Raw genomic sequence first — 27,858 nt, forward strand, 5'->3', positions numbered from 1 at the left:
TACCTATAGTACACCAGTAATAAGTATACCCATTACTATTTAAGCTCTTTCACTATAGCTTCTGTGATCACAGTCCAATCATATAGCCAATAAGTTACAACATGTTAGCTGAATGTACCAGCTTAGAGAAGGGGACTGAGTGGCCAATCTATTTTTAGGTCAATACCCCAACTGGGCCCTTACCCTTAGAATGTCAAGTGTTAGATCTATGATGGCCACGGACTTGAATTTAAATCTAACACTGGACATTTGTGGACCTAGAAGTTCCCTACATTATCTTTTCCCAATATTACAGATTGCATCTATCTGACATGCCCGCCTCAACTACATAACGGTGATAATCCTGACCTGTTTGTAGCCCTTTTCTCCCTAGTTATTGGTCAGGTCTGTGCATACTGTCTACTGTTAATAATAGTACTTTTTAATGCTGTTTTTACTAAGTTCAGAGTTATATGTTATAATACAAAGATGAATAATATGTCCATTATATGTGGATACCTACATATACCTTAAACCCCTGTATGTCCCTGGATTTTTGCGGAGGTAGCAATGATGCTTTTTTCTAAATTACATACTCTCTGCAGAAGTAGCAATAATGCTTTTCTATATACAGGTAGCCCTCAGTTTACGCCGGGGTTAGGTTCCAGAAGTTTATAATGTAAGTCAATGGGAAGTGAGGGAGATAGGTTCCAGGCCCCTCTCAAAATGGTCATAAGTAACACCTAAAACATTATTTTTAAAGCTTTGAAATGAAGACTTTAAATGCTAAACAGTATTATAAACCTAATAAAATAATTACACAACACAGAATATATAATTAAACTAAGTTAAATGAACAAAAACATTTGCTAAACAGCATTATAAACCTAATAAAATAATCACACAACACAGACTTCACTTGCATTTTTCTGCAAACAGTTCTTTCTATGCATTCCAATCTGGACTGATTTATAGACAGGAAGATCTTGTTCCTTTGAAATCTGCTCAATAGCTCAGGTCTGGTTAAACTGATTAATTTCAGCTTGCTTGGCTTTGCTGCAACACAAGTGGACAGCTCCACCTTCTGGCTATTTTAATCAATGCACTGCTTCTCAATGCTTTTCAATAGCAGTCACATGACTGGAAAAAAAAGTTGTTATTCTGAAACAGTGTAAATTGAACCGTTGTAAAACGAGGGCCACCTGTATTACATAACTAACCCAATATAGATCTAAGTGACAAAGGTATTCAGACTCCCTACAATAATACATATATGCCTAGTATGATCCTGCTGTTGGCGGTCGTAACAGTGGGTCTACCGATTTTCTTTTAATGAAAAGGTAGTTTGAAATATATGTATACCTATCTCTACAGTGACCTGGATGTTGTTGTCTGGTTTATTTAGGTACTCTTATAAGTTAGTACTCTAGGCTTACTTTAAACCCGCCCTCTGACATAGTTTAGACCACCATGGCTCCAGTATTAGTATATTCACGCTCAAGATACTCCACTTTATACATGGCTTATATAATCTTAGGAGTGTACACATCTAGATACTAAACCTTACCAAAACTAATTTTTATGCAAATGTTTACAATGCTTCTGTCTCTCTACATTCTGGTAACCTCCTAAGCGATATGGGACTATTGCTTTTTATCCTCTATGTATACATTCACAACTTCATGTCTTATATTTTCTCTACTCAATTCCAGAATACATAAGTAATTGTTAATATCATTAGCTTTCTCCATTTAGAAGTCCAAAAGTGACCATTCCCATCGCTGTTTATTTTTTTTTACCTAGTGTCAATCTCAGGAACATGAATAGAGCCTTTAGCCTTCAGTTTAATCATTCTCTTAAACCTATTCTGATATAGGGTCTAGGGCAGTCATGTTTATCAACAATATGAGATTGCTGGAAATATTGTATATCGTTTGTGTTAAGTGTTGTTTGTTGTTGTATTTACTAATAACCTTCATTGCACGACATGGAAAGAGATGACATTGTATATACCATACTGAACCACATTCTTTAAGTTAAACAGATGATCCAAGAGTGGCCTTTCTACTTCCCACTAATTACATCTCACATCACCCCTATTCTAACATCCTGTCCACTATACTTCATTGTTTTGGCTTACTGTCATTACGTCCACTTAATTATGTGCTCAGTATTATCTCCCGAACCACCTATATTAATTTTCAGAAGGTCCGCCCCCTCTCCCCCTTTCCCTTAATTTTGGGCAGCTCTTGTCTGCCGATTTCCCCAAAAAAATGTTTCCATCTACTATCACATTCTATGTTATATTATATAGAAAATGAGGTTCCACCTATACATGCCTTGCATTCGCATTAATACTAGGTTGTTTGCCTTTACAAATGCATCTAGAATCATATATTCACAAATTACTACTGTTTTTGAAGTGATTTATTGTTTCATTGTTCAACCACTATACTGTCTTAACCTGACAATACCTTGTATTTTTGTTATGTTGATATACAAAAACCTCAATAAAAAATGTTTTTTTTTTAAAAAAAAAAAAACACCCAATACACCCTTAAAAAAATTCTAACACTAACCCCCGAAGATTCACTTACCGGGAGAAGTCTTCATCCAAGCGACAAGATGTCCTCAAGGAAGCCGGTGTTCTGTGAAGGGACCGAACTTTGTAAAAGAGCGAACCATGTCGCTTCCTGTGACGTTTCATCAGCTGTTGCACTAATTTTGCCCCAAATGCGCATGCGTGCCAGCGTCATCACATACCTGGCCACATACGTCACGGTGAAAGTATTTAGGCTTGTGAAATTCTAAAACTTTTTATAGCGCATGCGTGGGATTTTCCATCACGAATGGGGGTGGTTTATGGAACAATGTTTATTCAACACTGTATGTGAATTATAGTGTGAAACAGAAATAAATGTATACTTATTTAAAAATATTTATTTATATCTAACCTCAAACATGGAACGATGCGCATACAAACAAGAAGGCGTGCATTCAAAGCACTTCACTTTATGTTTACTTTAAAAAACGACATGCAGTGGCAATAGCCGAGTGGCTGTTTGTCATGGAGGGACGAATAAACATCGTTCCATGTTTGAGGTTAGATATAAATAAATATTTTAAAATAAGTATACATTTATTTCTGTTTCACACCATAATTCACATACTGTTTTGAATAAACATCGTTCCATAAACCACCCCCATTCGTGATGGAAAAGCCCACGCATGCGCTATAAAAAGGTTTCAGAATTTTACTAGCCTAGATAGTTTCACCGTGACGTATGCGGCCAGGTATGTGATGACGCTGGCACGCATGCGCATTTGGGGCAAAATTAGTGCAACAGCTGATGAAACGTCACAGGAAGTTACATGGTTCGCTCTTTTACAAATTTCGGTCCCTTCACAGAACACCGGCAGAAGTGGTCCTCCAGACGGGTAGAAGTCTTCATCCAGACGGCATCTTCTATCTTCATCCTTCCGTGAATATCACTTTAAGTGACGTCATCCAAGATGGCGTCCCTTAGATTCTGATTGACTGAATTAAGGTAGACAATGCAATCAGCCAATATGATTGAGCTGGCATTCTATTGGCTGTTCCAATGCGAGCTCAATCCTATTGGCTGATTGGTTAGTGTTTGGATTTTTTTAAGGGTGTATTGGGTGGGTTTATTTTTTAGGTTAGGGCTTTAGGCCTGCAATAGAGCTAAATGCCCTTTTAAGGGCAATGCCCATCCAAATGCCCTTTTCAGGTCAATGGGGAGCTTAGGTTTTTTTAGTTAGGCTTTTATTTGGGGAGTTGGTTGTGTGGGTGATGGGTTTTACTGTTGGGAAGGTTGTTTGTATTTTTTTTTACAGGTAAAAGAGCTGATTACTTTGGGGCAATGCCCCGAAAAAGGCCCTTTTAAGGGCTATTGATTTTTTAGTTTAGGCTACGTTTTTTTTTTATTTTGGGGGGACTTTTTTATTTTGATAGGGCTATTAGATTAGGTGTAATTAGTTTAAAGATCTGTAACTTGTTTTTTATTTTCTGTAATTTAGTGGGGGGGGGTTGTGATTTAGCTAATTTAATTTGATTTATTTAATTGTATTTAATGTAGGTAATTTATTTAATTGTAGTGTAGTGTTAGGTGTTATTGTAACTTAGGTTAGGTTTTATTTTACAGGTCAATTTGTCTTTATTTTAGCTAGGTAGTTATTAAATAGTTAATAACATTCTACCTAGTTAAAATAAATACAAACTTGGGGCGGAGCCTGGCCATAGCTGAACATGGCTGCTTTCTAAAAAAGCTCTGATGTCCCTGCCGAGCTTACACTAAAATAAGTGCATATACTTCATAACCTTAAGCAGAAATTAGCATTTTCTACCATCCTAATGCTAATCCTCTAATTTGAGACACCTTCAACAACTCTGTGGCTACTTAAAACAGTGCTCAGCCGCACCTGATCGCGATGCCGCCATTGCTGGGCCTGAACGCACACGGAGGTAGTGGCTACACACAGACACCCCTGAACAGCTTTGAGCCTTACCGATCTAGCAACGGATCAAGAACAGAGCAGTATAGCACCGGAACCGAACGGTACTATCGCAATCCCGGAGCTGTCTTCAGCGGAGGTGAGCCTATGCGCTGTACATATGCAGCGTGGGATACAACGGCTGAGTTAAGTGAGCCTAAATACAAGCCACGATTAAGAGGGCACACTCACCGGACACCAGCCTCCTTCGCAGTGATCCCGAGCAGCAAACGTGACAGTGTCATGGTCTGAGAGCAGAACAGGCCCAAGCAAGATCGCTTCGCCAGACTTCTGTGAAGGGCCACGCGGTAGAAGGGACCGCTGTCTTCTATTTATAAGGTACTGAACTTTAATACCCTTATCGGATTTATTTTTTGTGGGCCCTGTGAGGGAGGCTTATTACAAGGGAACAGTGGAGCTGTCACAGCCACACCTGTGTAGGCCGCAAAATTGATAAGAGCACCACGCGCATAGGAATTCTGATAAACCATATGCAGCACAGAACAGGGCCTATCCACCAGATCTTCCCAACAATTTCAGTGCCTTAAATCTGAAGAAAGAAATATAACCACTTTTAGTAAAATATAGGCAGTATACAATTTAACACTGCTACTTCACACCGATATCCTTGTTTGTAATCACCTATTGCTGGGCCTGTCACACCACTCTCGACACATAAAGCTCAGTCTGAGGGTGCCTATGTAATGTCTAATAGAAGACAAACCAGACTGCCTAAGAATTCCCAAACTACAGTGATGGACAACTTTTTAATAGCAAATGAACCTGGAACCCCCCTAGGGAGGCCTGAGACACACCAGAAAGGAGTAACAGCGCAGATTCATAATTCTGAAACAATGTCTACCCACCAAAACTGTGTGACTAAAGAGGATATAAAGCTTCTTTCTTCCAAAGCAGACATAAAAGAGGCCATGAGGGAATTCAAATCTATGTTTCATGAACTTAAACAAGACATTTCAGCTGTTGACCGCAGAGTAACTCAAGTAGAGGAAAAACATGAGGCACTCAGTTCTGACCTCCAACATCAAGCCAGCTTTCTACAAGCACAAGAGAGCACTGTACACACGTTATTAGACAGAATTGAAGACCTTGAGAATCGCAGTAGGAGGAACAACCTCAGACTGTGAGGAGTTCCAGAATCAATTGAACCCCCTGCTATTCAGGAATATATTCAAGACTTTGTCAAATATCTTAGAAATGAAATAGTAGGCCCTGAGATCCAGATTGAAAGAGCACATAGGGCGCTGCGCCCTAAACCCCCTGGACGGGCTCCACCTAGAGACATCATCTTAAAATTACTATCCTTTAAAGAAAAAGAAGAAGTGCTTAGACTGGCTAGAAACAAGCAACATATAGAATTCAGAGGCGTGGAGCTACAAGTGTACTCAGATCTAAGCCCAACTACTCTCCAAAAGAGGAGAGACCTCAGATTTGTTACCTCTGTCTTGAAAGCAAACAGAATCCCATACAGATGGGGATTTCCTACCAGCCTCATGGTCACAAAAAACAATGTCACACATGTCCTCAGGAACCCAGCTGACCTTCCCTCCTTCAACCAGGCACTGGATCTTAACATAAGACTTCCTGTGAAAGCTCCCACGGCCCCAGAGGGCCCAGCTGCTGGAGAACCCAGTGGCTTGTAGCAATCCGCAGAAGGATTATAAGGAACATTCTTTTTCTTTAACATTTTGATGCTGTGACCTACCTTTCCTAGCACCAGTCCTGAACTTGGGCTGCAATCTCCTGGACATTGAGAATCGTCTCAGATAAGTTATGACCTAATGGTGTTTTAATTTACTTCAAGAATTGACTGACTATAACCCCTGTGGTCAATCTTTAGAACTATACTGGTAACAATGATAGATGCATGTATTCCCTATACTTAGTATGTTCTGTTATGACTGCACATGTATGAATAAGTGTATTTTATTGCTCATGGTTCAGATCTAAAAATTAGAGTGGAATATATTAATATAAATAATTCTATCAAGTCCATAAGACAAATCAGTTGGGAGCAGAGGTGCTTGGATCTGTTTCAAGAGTAGACTGACCATAACCCATGTGATCAATCCAAAGAATTATACTGTTAGCAGTACTAGATAAATGTATGTGGTTCTTGTACTAATAACGTTCTGTTGTATTCACACATGTTTGAATTATTACCTGTTAATGCCTCACGTTTCAAAGCTAGAGTCTAGAGTTACAATCACACAACCCCCGTATATTAGTAAGATTTGATTGAAACACGGCTCACTTGACTCAGACAGTTCAACACACAAAGTCTAATGGGAACACATCAGCTAGCATGAGACTAATAGAAATTACACTGTCAATGAAAACACAACGGGTTACAAATCACCGGTTCCACAGTAAGATCCTTCTGGAGCAATCTCCAGAAGCCCTTAACCTAAGTCTCTTTCTAAATATGTGGAGTAATATTTATGCTTATCTAAATAATTATTAGGAGCTGTGAGAAAAGGGGAAAAAGTATCTCAGATCCCTAAATTAACAGACTAGGGCAGAGGGAGATGATATCTTAGTATAATAATGCTATTGAGCTCCTAAGATCAATCAGAGGTGAGCAGAGGTGCTACAAAAATTGGGCCTCCCTTTATTCAGATATCTCTCTACCAACCCTAATAGACGCCTTTCGCCTACTCGAAGTAGAAAGCACCCAATAAGCGCATAGTTTGACAAGAACAACATGGTTGGCCACAAGTTTAGAGAACACCTAAAAACAATCACCCAAATCACCAAGTTACAGAAGGGACAAGGACCTCTTTAACTCATAGAATACTGACTCAATATTAGGTCCCCCCCTGACATCCGGCAAGAGACTCGACACAGGAGCTCACACATAGAGATATGGAGGGTAGGTCGTGAAAATGCTATCATTAAATGCACTTATTACTGTTGTTTATCTTTTCAAAGTAATATATATGTAGTGTAAGTAGGCGGGGAACACTACCCCTGCTTTTACTGTTTATTGTTATTATCTGTTCTTTCTTAACAGATTGGTTTCTGTACAATATCAGATTAGATCTCTTCCTAGATCACAGAGTCAGTCACTCAGAGTACTGTTACAAAGAGGGTTTTTTTTTTCTTGTTTTTTTTTCTTTTTTTTTTTTCAGTGACGTAACTCATTATCTTTTGACTCCTGATAGTACGTTTTCATCTTTCTAACTTTCATCTATTCTCTCTTACTTTCCCTCTACACCCTGTTCTCTTTACCTCCCCCCTTACCCCATCCCTCTCCCCCCCCCCCTTTTTCTCTTTTTTTTTTTTTTTTTTCTCTCTCTTCCCTTTTGAAAAGAATAAGAAAAAATGGCGAACCAGCGCTTAGGAATTGTATCTCGTCCCATAGAATTAATCTCTATAAATGCAAAAGGCCTGAACAGCCCAACTAAGCGCTCTATGGTAATGAGAGACTTACATAGACAGGGAGGTAACATCATCTACCTACAAGAAACACACTTTGCAGTAGGTCATGAACCCCGCTGGTTTAGCCGACAATATCCGCTTGCCTTTTTTGCCTCAGGCCCCCAGAAAAAAAATGGGGTGGGTGTCCTTTTTAGTGCAGACATACCTTTCAAACTTGCACAAATATACAGAGATCCGGAAGATAGATACTTGATTCTCACAGGTTCACTATACAACAGGCCTCTAACATTAGTTAACGTTTACTGCCCGAATCAATCTCAGCAGGTCTTCTTTCAGAAAGTAATCCACAAAATGCTTGAGGTCCAATCTGGTATTCTATTCTTGGGTGGGGATTTAAACATCTCCTTGGACCCAACCCTTGACACCTCCGATGGACTCTCCAGCGTCCCCCATAAATCGCTTAAACGGTTGCTGACTACTCTGAAGGACGCAGCACTACATGACATTTGGCGGATACATCACCCCACAGCTAAGAACTATTCATTCTATTCCCATCCCCATAGAAAATACTCCAGAATAGATTACTGGTTAACGGACACTATTGGACTCACACTCTCCACCAATAGTAACATACTTCCCATTACATGGTCAGATCATGCCCCGGTCACTTGTACCGTATTATGGTCTAATGTCCCGGCCACACCTTACATCTGGAAGATGGATGACCTTCTCCTGGAGGATCCAGTATTTAAACTGGAAGTCGAAGGGGCTATAAAGGAATACTTCCAAATACATAGAGATTCGGACTCCCAGACCACGGTGATCTAGGAGGCTCATAAATGCAAAATCAGAGGCCTCTTTCACAAACAAAAGGCTGGACTAGTCAGGAGAAGGAGAGAGAAATATCGCAGATTGCTTGATGCAGTAGAAATAGCTGAACAAGCACATAAAAGAATGCCAACTGATATCGCATTAACCAAGACTTTAGCTCAGGAGAGGTCGGAACTTATGAAGTTCCTTCAAGTAGACTATCAAAAAGCGGCCTTAATTCTAAGGCAACAGTTTTACGAACAAGGTGATAAAGCTGGACGCCTACTGGCCAGAGCAATAGCGAGGAAAAAAACCAAACACTATGTATATAGTATGATTCACCCAGACGGGGAATCGAAAGAGGATGGCAAGTCAATCGCTGAGATCTTTGGATCTTATTATGATGGCCTATATAACATACAGAGAGTACCTAATGTAGGAGACGAGCCCCTCCTCCGATCACGAGAATCGCAACAGATTCTGGAATATCTAGAAGGGGTGGAGATCCCTCAGCTCTCTGACCAGGATTCTGAAGCGTTGGAGTCTCCGATCACGCTGTCAGAAATTAAACAAGCCATTAAAGATCTGGCAACCGGGAAGAGCCCAGGCCCGGATGGATTTGGAACCAAATACTATAAAACATTCGGTGATATATTGGCACCAGAACTGCTGACTCTTTTTAATCAACTGTCCGACTCCCCGGTTTTACCCCATTCTATGCTCGAAGCGCATATCACAGTCATTCCTAAACCCAACAAACCGGACAATAAACCAGAGAACTTCCGCCCTATCTCATTACTAAATTCAGATATCAAGATACTGGCGAAAGTCATAGCCAATCGTCTCAATAAATACCTACCGCAGCTGATTTCCACTGACCAAGTGGGCTTTATTCCAAAACGTGAGGCAAGGGATAATACCCTTAAGGTCCTCCAGATTATAACACATGCCCATATCACCACAACCCCGCTGGCCCTGGTCTCTACAGACGCAGAAAAAGCATTTGACCGGGTCAGCTGGGTGTTTATGCGACACACTTTAGAGAAATTTAGCCTAGGTTCCAAATTTATAAACAGGATCATGTCCTTGTATTCATCTCCAAACGCTAGAGTTAGGGTGAACGGAGTGCTCTCTGGCGCCTTTACAATTCGCAACGGGACTAGGCAGGGGTGTCCCCTGTCCCCTCTCTTGTTCGCGCTGACAATTGAGGTCTTAGCGAGTAGGATCAGAGCAAACCCAGATGTACATGGTATTCCGGTGGGAGGCGATGAACATAAGCTCGCCATGTACGCAGATGATGTCTTACTTATGATATCGGATGTGAAGGGATCCTTGACGGCGGCCCTAGAAGAGTTCACACTCTTTGGCACAGTATCAAACTTCCTTTTGAACCCTACCAAATCAGAGATTATGAACGTTACAATTCCACACACCGATTTTCAGGCGTTGGAGGGCTCATGCCCGATAAAAATAGCACAGGGCAAACTGAAATATCTTGGTATTCATCTAACACCAAACATAAAAGAGATAGTGGATATGAACTATAAAAACATCAGAGACGAAATCCTTAAGGACCTATCGTCCTGGAGAAATAAAACCATCTCTTGGCTGGGGCGCATAGGGGTGGTCAAGATGAATGTGTTACCACGGGTGCTTTATGTCATGCAAACCATCCCTTTATCGATGGCCTCTCACATTATTCATCAGATACAGACTGCTCTAGAGTCCTATATTTGGAGAGATCTGAAACCGAGAATCAACAGGAAAACTACTTTCCTACCTCGGAATAGAGGCGGACTAGGTATACCAGATTTAAGATTTTACCACACAGCTATATCCCTCCAGCGATTGGTAGAGTGGTGTCACAACTCGGCCCAAAAGGCATGGGTACAGCTAGATGGTGTAATCCTGAAGAGGGGCAATGTGGGAGCTCTCTCGTGGACCTCTGCCAATGACAGACCCCCAGTGATCAGTCTATACCCAATGATCGAGGAGGTATTCTCGATCTGGGATAAACTACTTAAAAAAGCCGCCTATGTCTCGACGCTACCCTCACCGATTACATCTCTCAGTGAAAATCCTGAGATGGAATTTCTGAGCAGACTCAATCTCCCGAACAAGACTTATAGTTTAAGCGAAGCAGAAATATATAATATACTCACTCGGGATAAATTGAAGTCACAAGAAGAACTAGTTGAGTGGAACAGAGAGGCATTTACCTCATGGTTCACAGTGACACAGACTTTGCACTACTTTACCACTCATAAAGCTAAGCCAGATCTGACTAGACGCAGAACTTACTTTGAAACTCTGTGCACAATGACCACACCCCCGTCTCATTTGATCTCTCAGATTTATAGATTACTACAGCAAGGTGGTGAAGACTACCTTCCTGGTTTTACACAGACGTGGCAAAATGAGCTGGGCTTAGATATAGGACCTAGGGAATGGAACAAGATATTTGACAAAACAAAGAAAGCCTCAATTTCAGCTAGGGTTCAAGAAACACAATACAAATTGATGAGCAGGTGGTATCTGAACCCCCAAAGGTTAAAACACATATACCCCCACACAAATGGGGGATGCTGGAGAGGATGCGGAGAAAATGGCACCCTACTACATATTTGGTGGACCTGTCCCCTACTAACACCTTATTGGAATGACATAATGGCCGAAATGAGTAGGGTCCTCGAGGTGATCATCCCTCCCAATCCAAGTTATTTACTATATCATCAGCTACCTAAGATCACAAGGGAAGATAAGTATAGGCTTCTTCTGGTGATGCTCAATGGAGCAAAAAGCTTGATTCCCATGTATTGGAAAAAACAAACCACCCCCAGTGTTCAAGAGTGGAGAGCTAAAGTGGCAGACCTGCTGAGACTTGAAAGATACCACTACCTTAAAATTGGAAAACTAGGTATACATGAGATGATGCTTATGATCTGGGAGGGAAGAGGATTGTGAACTAACGAGGTGTCGCAATGTTCTGAGCTGGGACACAGTTTAAAGGGGAAGAGTCTCCTTCCCCCCCCCCTTCTTTTTTTTTTTTTTTTTTTTCTCTACCCTCCCTTTTCCCTCCCCCATATCTACATCCTGTAACCCTAACCCACTTACTCTACCTTTCTAGACATCTACTTTTGTAAAGAGTACAGTATTATAAGCAGCAGTGTGATGTGAGTAAGCTGCTGAAAAGCGATAAATACCATATGATCTGTACCCGAGGAATTACGCTTTTCCTTCTTCCTGATGTCTTCTATATATTTATAATCTGTATCACTAAGCAGCTGATGTTAGACGTTTTTGTTATATAGTCAGTATACATTTCTGTAGTAACTGACGAAGTTTTCTCTTATGCTGTTTGATTTGAACTAATTCCTATCTGCGAAATGATATAAACAAACTTTAACTGTACAGGTGTTTGAAATTATGTACAACTGACTTTGCAATGTATGCATATTAATGCCCTGTATTTTTCACATTTCGCCAATAAAGCTTTATTTTGAAAACTAAAATAAATACAAACTTGCCTGTAAAATAAAAATAAACCCTAAGCTAGCTACAATGTAACTATTAGTTATATTGTAGCTAGCTTAGGGTTTATTTTATAGGTAAGTATTTAGTTTTAAATATGAATTATTTAGTTAATTATAGTAATTTTATTTAAATTATATTTAAGTTAGGGGGTGTTAGGGTTAGACTTAGATTTATGGGTTAATACATTTAATATAGTGGCGGCGATGTTGGGGGCGGAAGATTAGGGGTTAATAAGTGTAAGATTAGGGTTGTTTAGACTCGGGTTCATGTTAGGGTGTTAGGTGTAAACATAAAATGGGTTTCCCCATAGGAATCAATGGGGCTGCGTTACTGAGTGTTACGCTGCTTTTTGGCAGGTGTTAGACTTTTTCTCAGCCGGCTCTCCCCATTGATGTCTATGGGGAAATCGTGCACGAGCACGTACGACCAGCTCACCGCTGATTTAAGCAGCACTGGTATTGGAGTGCGGTATGGAGCAACATTTTGCTCTACGTTCACTTCTTGTCTTTTAACGCCGGGTTTCTAAAAACCTGTAATACCAGCACGGCAGGTAAGTGAGAGGTGAGAAAAAACTGCTCGTTAGCACCGCATAGCTCTTAACGCAAAACTCATAATCTCGCCGATGGTTTTTTATATTCTTGTGTCACAACACAAAAAAAAAGATTTCTAAATATATTTTTATTTCAAATCAAATGCTGATTGGGAAACAAATCTGTTTATTTTTATTTTTTAATTAATAAATGTCTTTTAAATATAACTAACCATGTGTTGAGAAAAGGTTTTCCGGTTATAGACAATATAGCGATATCCACTTCATCCAACTGCAGAAAAATCATTAAAGAGGTAACAATGACAAGTAACATTTCTAGCATATTGTCCTTTAATTAATTGGTACTAGTTCTATTATTTTGTTATTTCTGGTAAACAGCTCCCATTCAAGTGTACTTCTGTAAGTGAAGCATTTAATGATTATAAGCAGCGTTTCCGACAGCTGCAGAACTAGAGCATTATGTATAAAGCTGCTGTTTAAACCTTCACATAATAAAGGTAATACTATGTTACAGTGTGATCCGTCTCTGATTGAAAAGGTAACTTCATCAATTACCTCTCCTGCGTCTCTAGTTTCATCATGTCATTTTTTTATGGAGCCCAGTTATTAGAGAATGGGGAGGTGTGTGAGCTTTAGTGAATGAGCTTCCCCTTAATAAATAAGAACTGTAGAAGTTATAGGGAATCTATCATAATGATTTTAAACTAAGTATCATCATAGGATCTAACTAAGGGCCATATTACAAGTGGCGTGCTAACAGTAATGCACAAGTGATATCGGGTTTATCGCTTCTGTTTGCGTGCGTTGGATGTAGCACTTTTATTACAGGTTGAAATTAAACGTGATCGCTTGAGCGCAATTTAAGTTAAAGTGTGTGGGGATAGAACCTCATAGGTCTGGTTAACTGTTTTGTGAAAGAAAGAAAAAGTGTCACAAAACACATCAACAATACATTTAAAAAGTACAATTACACTCATAATACTCTCTAATAATAATTATTTAAACAAATATTGCATAAGCGCTCAAAGATATGAGGTCTCAGGTGTTAGAAAACAAAAGGAAGGTAAAGGGCTTTAACATAGAGATACATAACATATACATGTCTAAAGTATATGTATGACTATATATATATATGTTTATATGTGTGTACATATGTATTTATATGTGTATATAGATATATAAATATGTATTTACAGACATATGTATACACATATAAACACATAAATACATATGTACACATATACCAACATATATAGAAGTACATTGGAGCCCTTTGTAGTCAAGTAGATGAAAACATGAAAAAACATATTTATGTCATATTTATAATTAATAGTGTTTTACTGTGTGCAAACATTTCACATACCAATGTTCTCTCATAGCAGAATATGTTCTAAGTTTTTATAAATAGATATTCCTGTATATATCTGTATATATCTATACCTATATATAATCATCTTTATATATATATATATATATATATATATGTATAGATATATATTGCACCAAAATACCATCAGAGATATGTAGAAATATGTATTTATGAATAAATAGAACATATCTGCTATGTGAATAACATTGGAATGTAAAATATTCATATTTTCATGTCGGGTTATTGCACTTGAGAATATGGCATAGAGTTTGCGAGAGTAGAGTGTTTTTGTTTCAACTTTTTTTGCTCCATTGACTTCTATGGAGAAATACGTTAACGTGGTCACAATATTCTAAATTTGGCTTTTTGCGCGCATCAGGATAGTGCACAAGCGATAACTTTTTACTTTCAATTTGTAATAGGAGCGCTACTCAATGTTCACAAAAAGCTTACTTCTAGCAATGACGTGCAGTCATAGGAGGCAGGTGAGGCAGCGCCTCACCTGTCCTATGTGTGTAATTACACTTTTTTAATACTCTTTAACTTTTTTAATAATCTTAAAAAAAATGTAAGTTTAAAAAAAAAAAAAAAAAAAACATTTATTGCCAAGGGACCTGCCATCACCACCCGCCCCCCAACCCCCCCTGCAGCCACCATGCAATAAAATACAACTTAACTAGCTGATTACATCCATCCATATTGCGCAAGGAAGGAGAGGCTGTGAGCCGTTCAGCTCCTCTCCCTTTGCGCAATATGGATGTATTAGACCAAATGACCCGCTTGAGCCTGCCACCCAGTGGCGCTTTACGCTTATGTCTCTAGATCGTGGCCCATTCTGCTCCCAATAGAGGCTGCTCTTTAAGCAGCCTCGGGAGCGCAGCGTCTCGTGATGTCATCAAGGAGGTCTGGCTGGGTGTCTGCGGGAAGAAACTGACAGAGAGGCGCAGAGAGCAGAGCACGCAGTCACGTGTGGGTGTCTGTCTGCTGATGATCCGTGAGGAGATCGAGGACACTCAGTGACTGTGAGAGGACTGGAGTGAATTCAAAATCGAATCGATTGCTGTCAGTGTCTCTAGCAGTGAGCCGTCTGCCGTTGGTTACTGGCATAATCTACACTACAAGTTGGTTAGGTAGGTGACAGACTCTGGCGGGTTCAGGTGCAGTGCATGAAATGTCTATGAATAGCATAATTGTACATTTCTGGCAGCACTGTGTATGCTTTATCCAAATGGCTCTGGAGCAGTTGATATTCACTTGTCTGCTACTCTGCTGTAACATAATCGCTGTTTCTAACTGCAGCACTTTTACCTTCCTGGAAAACTAGCAAAAAAGTAATATATGTAAGATGGATCAGAATTATCTTCTGATAGGGTTTTTATTCCATTAGTAAAGATAATTCCCAGTAGTTCTGCACCTTTTATAATCCCTGTCAGGTTTCTGAAAAATGCAAAGCGCTATATTAATTCCTTCACTACCCAAATGACATGCAATGTTATATAAAAAGAAAAAAATATATATAATGGAATATATATATATATATATATATATATATATTATCTATTCTTTTTAACTGAACCATTTATAGACCAGAAAACTCAGCAGTCAATGTAAAATAAGTATCTGTAATTCATTTTATTTACCTAGTACATAATAAACATAATCTTTTTTTTTATTATTATTGTTATCACTGTGATTTTTTTCTGTTTAATCTACTTTTTTATATTTCTTGTAGTTCCTAATTCCTTTTCTTAAAAACTTGATTTGCATCAATAAAAGCACTTGGTGGTGGGTATAAGAGCAGGTTAGGCGGCTTGGCTACCCCAAGCATTATTATATCAACTCCAAATCTTAAAGGTGCTAACCAGACTGCCCCTTTGTAATGCCCTCTGCTCTAATGAAAGGAAAAGAACTAAGCTGGGAAAATGCATATTTTAATAACAAAATTAGGAGGAAATAATGCCAAATAATGATCTTATCAGCATAACACTCAAGCCTTGATACATGAAGTTTTGTGGAAACTTTTGCAGCCCCAACCCAAATATTTAAGGGCAATTGCCACCCCAAATGGAATTCTACCCAATGTCCAACTAGTCTAATTTTCTCAAAAGTATTACATACAGACTCACAGAATAATTCCCATTACGAAGTACAGTACAACAATATCTGACATTGCATATTGTCACTCAATAATAATTATTATGAATAATAATATTAATAATAATGTAGTTCCCTTTATCAGAACATGGGTATATTAATATATTCCTTCCTGTATAAACACAGACTCTAGCTATCAGATATAAGGATTTCTACTTACTATCTATATATCACATTTCATTTTGGTTGTGATACACATTGCTGTATTTTCCCTATGCCCATATATATAAATCATTCTGTCAACTATAAAAAAAGTAGCTTTACTGTTAGGCAATGCCATGCCATTCTGTAAAAATGTATTTGACCTTTTGAAGTCTACTTAGAGTTCAGTTTATAATACTAAAATCTGTTGCCCTAACATTAAAGCTACTTTTTATAGCTGTGATTTATAAAATTTGAATTATGGGCCTAGGAAAAATAATGCATGGTGTCAAAATGCCTTCAGCAATTTCTTTTGTCCATGTTCAGATATCATATATGGATATGAGCACAGGATACAGCATCTAATATATTGTATGTATGTATATATATATGTGTGTGTATATATATATATATATATATATATATATATATATATATATATAAATGTGTGAGAGAAAGTTTCTCTGTACCAAGAAGGACACACTGAGCATATCAGCAATATCTCTGTAATTTTAAAAGCGACAGTTATTGTGCTGAACATTTTTCCTCCTAAATGTGTTTCCAATTACTTGTTAAACCAGCTGTAGCGTGTTAACTGTATAGTAAACTTTTTAACTTTATTTTTGTACATACAATAATGGGTTTTACTAAATTAAACCACAACCTATTTTAATGGGCTGAATTTGCAAAGAAAGCATAAGTAGTGTGTGAGATAGAGAGTGTGTGTGAGAGAGAGTGAGAGAGAGAATGTGTGAGAGAGAGAGGGTGTGTGAGAGAGAGAGGGTGTGTGAGAGAGAGGGTGTGTGTGAGAGAGAGTGCGTGTGTGAAAGAGAGAGAGTATGTGTGAGAGAGGGAGAGTGTGTGTGAGAGAGAGAATGTGAGAGAGAATGTGTGTGTGTGAGAGTGTGTGTGTGAGAGAGAGAAAGTGTATGTGAGAGAGAAAGTGTATGTGAGAGAGAGAGTGTGTAAGAGAGAGAGAGTGTGTGAGAGAGAGAGTGTGTGAGAGAGAGAGTGTGTGAGAGAGAGAGTGTGAGAGAGAGAGTGTGTGAGAGAGAGAGTGTGTGAGAGAGAGAGTGTGTGAGAGAGAGTGTGTGTGAGAGAGAGTGTGTGTGAGAGAGAGTGTGTGTGAGAGAGAGTGTGTGAGAGCGAGAGAGTGTGTGAGAGAGAGAGAGTGTGTGAGAGAGAGAGTGTGTGAGAGAGAGAGAGCACGTGTGAGAGAGAGAGTGTGTGAGAGAGAGTGTGTGAGAGAGAGTGTGTGAGAGAGAGAGTGTGTGATAGAGAGAGAGTGTGTGTGAGAGAGAGTGTGTGAGAGTGAGAGAGCACGTGTGAGAGAGAGAGTGTGTGAGAGAGAGTGTGTGTGAGAGAGAGTGTGTGTGTGTGTGAGAGAGTGTGTGTGTGTGTGTGAGAGAGTGTGTGTGTGAGAGAGTGTGTGAGAGAGAGTGTGTGAGAGAGAGTGTGTGAGAGAGAGTGTGTGAGAGAGAGAGTGTGTGTGAGAGAGAGAGAGTGTGTGAGAGAGTGTGAGAGAGAGAGTGTGTGGCAGAGTGTGTGTGAGAGAGAGAGAGAGAGAGTGAGTGTGTGTGTGAGAGAGGGTGTATGTGAGTTATTGTGTGTGTTACCATTAAAATGTCAGATATCAAATAAAAATGTAACGCCTAGATTTAGAGTTCTGTGGTAGCCGTCAAAAGCAGCGTTAAGGGGTCCTAACGCTGCATTTGGCCGCCCGCTGGTATTTAGAGTCAGCCAGGAAAGGGTCTAATGCTCACTTTCAAGCCGCGACTTTTCCATACCACAGATCCCCTTACGCCAATTGCGTATCCTATCTTTTCAATGGGCTCTTCCTAACGCAGGTATTTAGAGTCTTGGCTGAAGTGAGCAGTAGACCCTCTACCGACAAGACTCCATCCGCAGAAAAAAGTCAGTAGTTAAGAGCTTTCTGGGCTAACGCCGGTTTATAAAGCTCTTAACTACTGTGCTCTAAAGTACACTAACACCCATAAACTACCTATGTACCCCTAAACCGAGGTCCCCCCACATCGCCGCCACTATAATAAAAAATTTTAACCCCTAATCTGCCGACCGCACACCACTGCCACCTACATTATCCCTATGAACCCCTAATCTGCTGCCCCTAACATCTCCGACACCTACATAATATTTATTAACCCCTAATCTGCCCCCCCAACGTCGCCGCTACCTACCTACACTTATTAACCCCTAATCTGCTGACCGGACCTCGTCGCTACTCTAATAAATGTATTAACCCCTAAACCGCCACACTCCCGCCTCGCAAACCCTATAATAAATAGTATTAACCCCTAATCTGCCCTCCCTAACATCGCCGCCACCTAACTTCAAGTATTAACCCCTAATCTGCCGACCGGACCTTGCCGCTACTCTAATAAATGTATTAACCCCTAAACCTAAGTCTAACCCTAACCCTAACACCCCCCTAAATTAAATATAATTTTAATCTAACGAAATAAATTAAATATTATTAACTAAAGTATTCCTATTTAAAAAGAAATACTTACCTGTAAAATAAACCCTAATATAGCTAAAATATAAAGAATAATTATATTGTAGCTATTTTAGGATTTATATTTATTTTACAGGCAACTTTGTTTTTATTTTAACTAGGTACAATAGCTATTAAATATAGTTATTTGCTATTTAATAGCTACCTAGTTAAATAATTACAAAATTACCTGTAAAATAAATCCTAACCTAAGTTACAATTAAACCTAACACTACACTATCAATAAATAAATTAAATAAATTAACTACAAGTACCTACAATTAAATACAATTAAATAAACTAAACTAAATTACAAAAAAAACAAACACTAAATTACAAAAAAAAAATTACAAGAATATTAGGCTAATTACACCTACTCTAAGCCCCCTAATAAAATAACAAAGCCCCCCAAAATAAAAAAAATTCCCTACCCTAATCTAAATTACAAAAGTTAACAGCTCTATTACCAGTCCTTAAAAGGGCTTTTTGCGGGGCATGCCCCAAAGTAATCAGCTCTTTTGCCTGTAAAATAAAACACAATGCCACCCCCAACATTAAAACCACCACCCACATACCCCTACTCTAACCCAAACCCCCCTTAAATAAACCTAACACTACCCCCCTGAAGATCTCCCTACCTTGAGTTGTGTTCACCCAGCCGGGCACCGATGGACCAAAAGAGGACATCTGGAGCAGCAGAAGAGGACATCCGGACCGGCAGACATTTTCATCCAAGCGGCATCTTCTATCTTCATCCATCCGGAGCAGAGCCATCTTCTTCCAGCTGACGCGGAGCCATCCTTCTTCCCCGACGCCTACTCACCGAATGAAGGTTCCTTTAAATGACGTCATCCAAGATGGCGTCCCTTGAATTCCGATTGGCTGATAGGATTCTATGAGCCAATCGGAATTAAGGTAGGAAAAATCTGATTGGCTAATTGAATCAGTCAATCAGATTCAAGTTCAGATTGAGCTCGCATTCTATTGGCTGATCGGAACAGATGTCTGCCGGTCCGGATGTCCTCTCCTGGCCGGATAGGATGAAGACTTCTGCCGCTCCGGATGTCCTCTTTTGGTCCATCGGTGCCCGGCTGGGTGAACATGACTCAAGGTAGGGAGATCTTCAGGGGGGTAGTGTTAGGTTTATTTAAGGGGGGTTTGGGTTAGAGTAGGGGTATGTGGGTGGTGGGTTTTAATGTTGGGGGTGGTATTGTGTTTTATTTTACAGGCAAAAGAGCTGATTACTTTGGGGCATGCCCCGCAAAAAGCCCTTTTAAGGGCTGGTAATAGAGCTGTTAACTTTTGTAATTTAGATTAGGGTAGGGATTTTTTTTTATTTTGGGGGGCTTTGTTATTTTATTAGGGGGCTTAGAGTAGGTGTAATTAGCCTAATATTCTTGTAATCTTTTTTTATTTTTTGTAATTTAGTGTTTGTTTGTTTTTGTAATTTAGTTTAGTTTATTTAATTGTATTTAATTGTAGGTACTTGTAGTTAATTTATTTAATTTATTTATTGATAGTGTACTGTTAGGTTTAATTGTAGAAAAAAAATTTTTAAAGTGTAAGAGTCACCTGACAGCATGCCAAGCTGGCAGAAAGAGTTCACTACTAGAATGAACAGATATTGTTACAAAGTTTCTGATGAATCTGCAGAGGATGCCACTAAACAAGGAAAGACACTGGGAGTTTAACCACTGCTGAAAATCTTGCTAATAATTGTGGCAAGAGAACACATATTGTGTAGTGTATTCTCAAGTCAACTCTCTTATAAATTATGTAACAGTGCGGGCTAACAGACTGCTATCAAAATAACTGAGAACTTCACTTCTCATCACTGATTACATATATGTAAGATATATTTGTATCAAACTTAAAGGGACATGATACCCAAATGTTGAAGCACTTGAAACTGATGCAACATAGCTGTAAAAAGGTGACTAGAAAATATCACCTAAACATCTCTATGAAAAAAAAAAAAAGATATTTTACCTCAAATTTCTTAAGTAGAGACTTTAAGCACTTCAAGCATTACCTCAGCACTGCTGATGCTGATTGGCTATTGTTTTTTTTTTTTCAACTTGCAACTGGACAGCAGCTGAAATATAACTGTTTACACTCTGGTGAGCTGAATAAATTTTGAGGTAAAATATCTTATTTTTTTACATAGAGATGGTCAGGTGATATTTTCTTGTCAGCTTTTTACAGTTATACTGCATCACTTTCAAGTGATTTAGCATACGAATATTATGTCCCTTAAACCCTTTTTTTTACTTCCTCTGTCATCAAAGTTAATTGAATAATCTTTGCATGTGTTAATTATCAGGGAGATTTATATAACGTCTGTAGGCAGTAAATGCCAAGGGAAGTATTTTAAATATGTAAATTATTGATTTCCTTTGCATGCCCCTATACTGACATGTTGATTACTTTTGCAGGGCAGCAAGCAACTGTTGAATAATTACCCCGTCTACATTACCAGTAAACAGTGGGATGAGGCTGTCAACTCGTCCAAGAAGGATGGAAGACGACTTCTTCGATATCTCATCAGATTTGTTTTCACAACCGATGAGCTTAAATATTCGTGCGGCCTTGGGAAAAGGAAAAGGTCAGTGCAGTCAGGAGACACTGGTCCTGAAAGACGTCCTCTGGATCCTGTTAAAGTTACATGTCTCAGAGGTACTGCATCTTTTCACTCAGTGTAAACCCTACACGTTCTCATTTCATTTGTATTATTTTTATGATGGAATTTATGCAACCACAAACATGTTATTCCCATATTTTTTTGTAGATAATGTGCTTTTATATTGGTTACGTCCTTTACGTCCTGATCCATCATGGACAGCAAATAACTATTAGAGGCACTTGGTATTTGTTCCTAATACAGACTAATAATATGTTTGCAAAATATTCCAAAATTTATGAACAAATTAAATCTTGACATTGTTGAGAAATTATAATAGTTGCAAGTGTCAGTGGGGTGAATTCTAGTTATAATTTAAAAACTATTCAACAGGAACTGATCCTGGTTTCTTTCTTCTTAGTAGCTGGAAAAATTTCACACTAAAGAGCCTAATGACATAACTTGTATATATTATTTTATTATTTCATTGTTATATATTGTAGCCCAGTGATGGCCAACTGGTGGTCTGAAGGCCTTGTGTGGCTCTCTGCACTAGTCTTTGTGGCCCTTAGGAAAAAGCTGAACTGAGCATGTGTGCCAATTTGTGCTATAGTTTTTGTGTCCCCTGGAAAAAGCAAAACTAGAAATGTGTTTTGGGGCGCCAAAAACACAAAAGAACCCTCTAGAGGGGAGAACAGCAAATAGAGGCTACCATGCAACTGTACCTATATCATCTGTGCCATTGGACATTTTAGGAAGAATATGATTATTTGGGTGTTTAATAGTCAATCATTTATATGCAACCCTTTAGGCTTTTAAAAATATTCACCCAAGGCCCCCATGTGTTAGAAAGTTAACCATCAAGGTTTTAGACTAACATTTCATTCAAGATGGTCGATACATTTTAGATATGCTTGTGGGCTTTACCATTGTCCATCAATAAAGCTCTGGGGCCGTCCCTATCAGCCAATGAACAATCTGCCTGTTGTGGATAAGCATGCTCTTCCTGTTAGTTTTCAAGCACAATATAATATGTTTGAATAGTGATATTTCATGTATATATACTTGTTGAGTTTAAAGTCCCTTTAAGAAGTTATTGTAATAAAAAGTATAGGAAATAGTAATAAGACAATTTTAACAGAGATATAGGGTATTTCAATTTAATCAGATAAATAATCACAGAAACTAAAGGGGAAAAATTAACCAATATCAATTAAAGGGACAGTCTACACCAGAATTTTTATTGTTTTAAAAGATAGATAATCCCTTTATTACCCATTCCCCAGTTTTGCATAACCAACACAGTTATATTAATATACTTTTAACCTCTGTGATTATCTTGTATCTAAGCCTCTGCAAACTGCCCCTTTATTTCAGTTCTTTTGACAGACTTGCAGTCTAGCCAATCAGTGCCTGCTCCCAGATAACTTCACGTGCACGAGCACAGTGTTATCTATATGAAACACATGAACTTACACCCTCTAGTGGTGAAAAACTGTTAAAATGCATTCTGAAAAGAGGTGGCCTTCAAGGTCTAAGAAATTAGCATATAAACCTCCTAGGTTAAGCTTTCAACTAAGAATACCAAAAGAGCAAAGCAAAATTGGTGATAAAAGTAAATTGGAAAATTGTTTAAAATTACATGCCCTATCTGAATCATGAAAGTTTATTTTGGCCTAGACTGTCCCTTTAATGATAATATATATCCTGACTAATAAGAAAATTAAAAGGCCATGAAAGTCAAAGTTAAACTTTTATGATTTAGACTGAGCTTGCAATTAAAAAATAATTCCATTTAATTTCTCTTACTAAATTTACCTCTTTCTGTTGACATCCTTTGTTCATACTGCCCACTATTTGTGACTACGTATTAGAAACTCAGGAGGATGATGAGGCTGTCACCATTTTGTGGGTGGGACCATGCTTGTAGGGGTTGGGGGTTCAGGTGAATAGTGGGCAAATTTATATGTGTGCCTGGCCTGTCAGTGGGCATGTCCTAGCAGTCTGTGGGCGTGTCAAGGTGACCTGTGGACAGCGCTAAGGGAATTTCTACAAATAAGGACAAATGGCTGTCTCACAGGGACAGCGGGACAGAGCTCAGAATTAGGGACTGTCCCAGTCAAATAGGGACAGTTGGGACATCTGTTTGCTGAAACTGCTCCTTTCCTTCAGAGCATACTGAGGTATTTTCAGATTGTGCACGTCTTGATAATGCAATGATATGCAATGCATATAGTGCTTAAGTGCACGCTCCTGAGCATATATATAGTCTCATGTAAGTTTTAACAAAGGATATCAAGAAAAACATTTTGGAATGGTAATAGAATTAAATTGGATGTTTTTTGTTTTTTTTAAATTGCATGCTGTATCTAAATGATGAACATTTCATTTCTTCTTTAATCTTACAATTAGCTGATATGGCTTGTATAGTAAAAAAAAAAAATCTATATAATTTTTTTTTTTAAATAAGCTTTATCGAATGAACTGTTATCAAATAACAATACTTTTGTTCTACAATGACTGAGCAACTGAGATTGTGCTTGTATCAAACAAAACAGCTTTGGTACAGGCTATATACATCACAGAAAATGTTATACAAAGTAAACGTTCATTGTTAGCATACAGATTACTTGAATACTAGATTTCCATATATAATTTCATGGAACAGCCAACCTTGAAAACTGAAGAACTGAGTCGTACCCCGGTTAACCCTGGAGTTAGTATGTAGACCTCTGTTCTTAACCTCATTGAACAGAAAGTGGATAAATGTATGATTCATAAGATCCATTATGGGACCAGGGTACTAAAAAGGAAAGGGGAGAGAAAGAAGGAGAAGAGAATTAGCAAGGGATGAGGGAGAAAAAAAAATCTATATAATCTTTTATTACAAAAGTCATATACCCTGGCTTCCGGAAAAGTCAAATCTAAAAAATAATTTTATAAAAAAAGGAGTACATTTTTTTTTTATAATTCAACTGAAGTCACAGTTCACGGTTAAATCAATTGAAAAACATGATCAGTTTTGGCATCAGCAGTTTATAAACTAATGCACAACAACAAAAACAGATCATGCAGTTCATAAAAACAACACTGGGTTTTTTTAGCCCACATAAAAAAAATAAGACTAAAAAATATTTTAGCTATATATTTTCTACCTTATTCTTATATCACTGCAATGTATAATGTATGGGTGAAATCTTATAATGTGTTTTTCTTTCCTAAGATATGGTGAGTCCACAGCCTAAGTAATTACTGTTAAGAATACCAATACCACTCCTGGCCAACAGGAGGAGGCAAAGAGCACCACAGCCAAACTGTTAAGCATCTCTCCCTTACCCACAACTCCCAGCCTTTGGGGCATGGAGGAGGTGAAGTTTAGGTGTCTAAAGAAAATTTTTTATTTCATCTACAAGCAAGTTTGGGGGTATAACCATATTCCACGTCATTCCTTACAGTCGGGTAGTGGTGGCTTTAAAGCAGTTAGGAACTTGAAAAGAGGTACTTACTGAGTTTTCCTAACAATTGCTGCCCTGGTTTAGAAAGCCAGAGTTGGCTACTCTGTTCTTTCTTTTTTAAAGGTCTCTGTGAAGAACTGTGTCTTCTCATACCTTGTAACTGTCTACATGCCGGAGCAGGTAAGTGTTTTTTTTTCCAGTTGGGGAGACCATGCACTTAACAAATTAAAAGAAACTGCTTTTTTATTGGGACATAGATAATCCTGTTGTATGGGTTATGTATGTGTGAGACTAACATTTAAACTCTTTTAAAAAGAACGATAAAATGTTTTTATTAGGCTTTATTTTCTGACACATATTTACTTGATAAAACAATAGAAGTTTAAACTGAAAATAAGGCTGAATTTTCTATTTCAGCAGCTTATTCATTTCCCCTTTGTTTTAAAATAAAATGATGCAACATTTTTAACTGTCAGTTTTGAAAAACCGGCTATTTCTGGTACCCAGTATACTAGGAAGCTATTTTTAGTGCCTCTCTGTGTTGCAGCAGTAATTTGAGCTTGGCAGTTGCAGTCACATGACCGGCTTGACTTCATAATGTTTCTGAGGAAAAAGTTGTTTTTCTTAATTTCTGGGTGATCAGGTCTTAATTGGTAGAGGTAAGGCACCTCACCAATTGAGGTGTGGGGTTGCCTGAGGGGTATTTTAGAAGTTTCTTTGATGTTTATTAAATGTTTTTTCTTAACTTTTCTCACATAATTTTAGCTGGGGATCGATCCTAATTTAAGAGAAAATTTAAAGTGAATTTTTCCTTGTTTTAATTGAATATTAAAATCTTTGAAACTTATCTGTACAAGTTTATTTACTGTTTCACAACATGTCTGATATGGAACAAAAGCCTGCTCTCATGAATTCATGATTATTATGTTTAGATGCACAAATTGCAGCTCCTATGAAATTTTGTTCTTCATGTGTCAAGAAAACCTTGCAAAATAATGGTACACTTTTTTAGCCTAATGTCTCTCAGGATGATGCTGTTAAAATAATACCTCAGCTTTCTCCTGCTACGTCCCAAGCCTCAATGGTGTCACATGCAGTGCCCTGCAGTTCCTCTATAACTCCTAGTGGACTTTATTTAAAAGCAGAAATTGCTACCCAGGCATCTTCAGCGGTATCTGCAGCATTAGCTGCCATTCCCAGATTACAGGGAAAACACAAGAGGAAATCTAGAAATTCAGAAAGTAAGGGGTCTGTACTCAGTTCTGTTTCCCAAGTTGCCCTTTCTCATAAGTCTGATGAGGAAGATACATCAGGACTTTCTGAGGGTGAAATCTCAGATTCGGACAGTATAATTCCTTCTTCTGAGACTGAGGTGGTATCCTTCAGATTTAAGCTTGAACACCTTTGTGTATTGTTAAAGGAGGTTTTAGCTACTTTAGATGACTCCGATACCCCTGTCGTTGTCACTCCTAAGAAATCTAGTAAACTTAATAGTTTCTTTGATGAACCTTCTACTTCGGAGATTTTTCCTGTGCTAGACCATGCTAGGGAGATTATCTCACAGGAATGGGAGAAACCAGGGGTGTCTTTTTCCCCGTCTCCCATTTTTAAGAAAATGTTTCCTGTCGAGGACTCCATTAAAGACACTTGGTATACTGTACCCAAAGTTTAAGGGGCCATTTCCACTCTGGCTAAGAGAACCATTATTCCTATTGAGGATAACTGCTCTTTTAAGGATCCGATGGGCAAAAAGCTGGAGGCTTATTTGAAAAAGATATATGTTCATCAAGGTCTCCAATGGCAACCTGTGGTGTGTATTGCCACCGTGACTAGTGCGGCATCTTATTGGTTCGACGTCTTGTCTGATTCTCTTCAAGTAGAGACTTCCTTGGATGAAATTCAAAATAGGATTAAAGCTCTTAAGGTGGCCAATTTCTTTATTGCCGATGCCATTTTACAGGTTGTTAGACTAGGAGCTAAAACTTCTAGTTTCGCTGTCCTAGCCCGCAGGGCGTTATCGTTGAAATCCTGGTCTGTGGACGTTTCCTCTAAAGTCAAGCTTCTGGCGATTCCTTACAAGGGCAAAACCTTTGGACCCGGTTTAGCAGAAATTATCTCTGATATTTCAGGGGGAAAAGGGTATTTTGTACCTCAAGATAAGAAGAATAGGCCTAAAGGGCATCAGAGTAATTTTTGTTCCTTTCGTAAGTTCAGAGGAAAGCCTTCCCCTTCTTCTTCCAAGCAGGAACAATCCAAGTGTTCTTGGAAACCCAATCAGGGATGGAACAAGGGGAAACAATCAAAGATACCCACAGCTGATTCCAAATCAGCATGAAGGGTTTGCCCCGATCCAAGATCGGATCAGGTGAGGGGCAGACTTTCTCAGTTCTCTCAAGCCTGGATACAAGATGTTTGAGATCCCTGGACTGTGGACATAGTATCCCAGGGTTACAAATTGGAATTCAAGACTTTTCCTCCCAGAGGCAGATTCCATCTCTCAAGATTATCTGCAGACCAGATAAAGAGAGAGGCGTTCTTGAAATGTATGCAACATCTTTCCTCCCTGGGAGTGATATTTCCAGTTCCAGTGCAGGAACAGGGTCTCGGGTTCTACTCCAACTTATTTGTGGTTCCCAAAAAAGAGGGAACTTTCCGTTCCATTCTAGAATTGAAGTGTCTAAACAAGTTTCTCAAAGTTCCGTCCTACAAGATGGAGACTATACACTCCATTCTTCCTTTAGTACAAGAGGGTCAGTTCATGACAACCATAGACCTAAAGAATGCATATCTTCATGTTCCTATTCACATGGATCATCA

At 38.7% G+C, this 27,858-nt stretch overlaps 1 protein-coding gene across 1 annotated transcript in view; it reads left to right on the forward strand.

Moving 5' to 3' along the window:
• Window positions 1-27,858, forward strand: part of BEND4 (BEN domain containing 4) — a 260,752-nt gene that overhangs the window by 206,050 nt on the left and 26,844 nt on the right. The window contains exon 4 of the mRNA XM_053700873.1: window positions 21,402-21,642. Coding sequence (XP_053556848.1) covers window positions 21,402-21,642 — 241 coding nt within the window. The remainder of the gene's footprint in view (window positions 1-21,401; window positions 21,643-27,858) is intronic.

This window comes from Bombina bombina, chromosome 2 (assembly GCF_027579735.1).
Source record: "Bombina bombina isolate aBomBom1 chromosome 2, aBomBom1.pri, whole genome shotgun sequence".
NCBI classification, from domain to species: domain Eukaryota; kingdom Metazoa; phylum Chordata; class Amphibia; order Anura; family Bombinatoridae; genus Bombina; species Bombina bombina.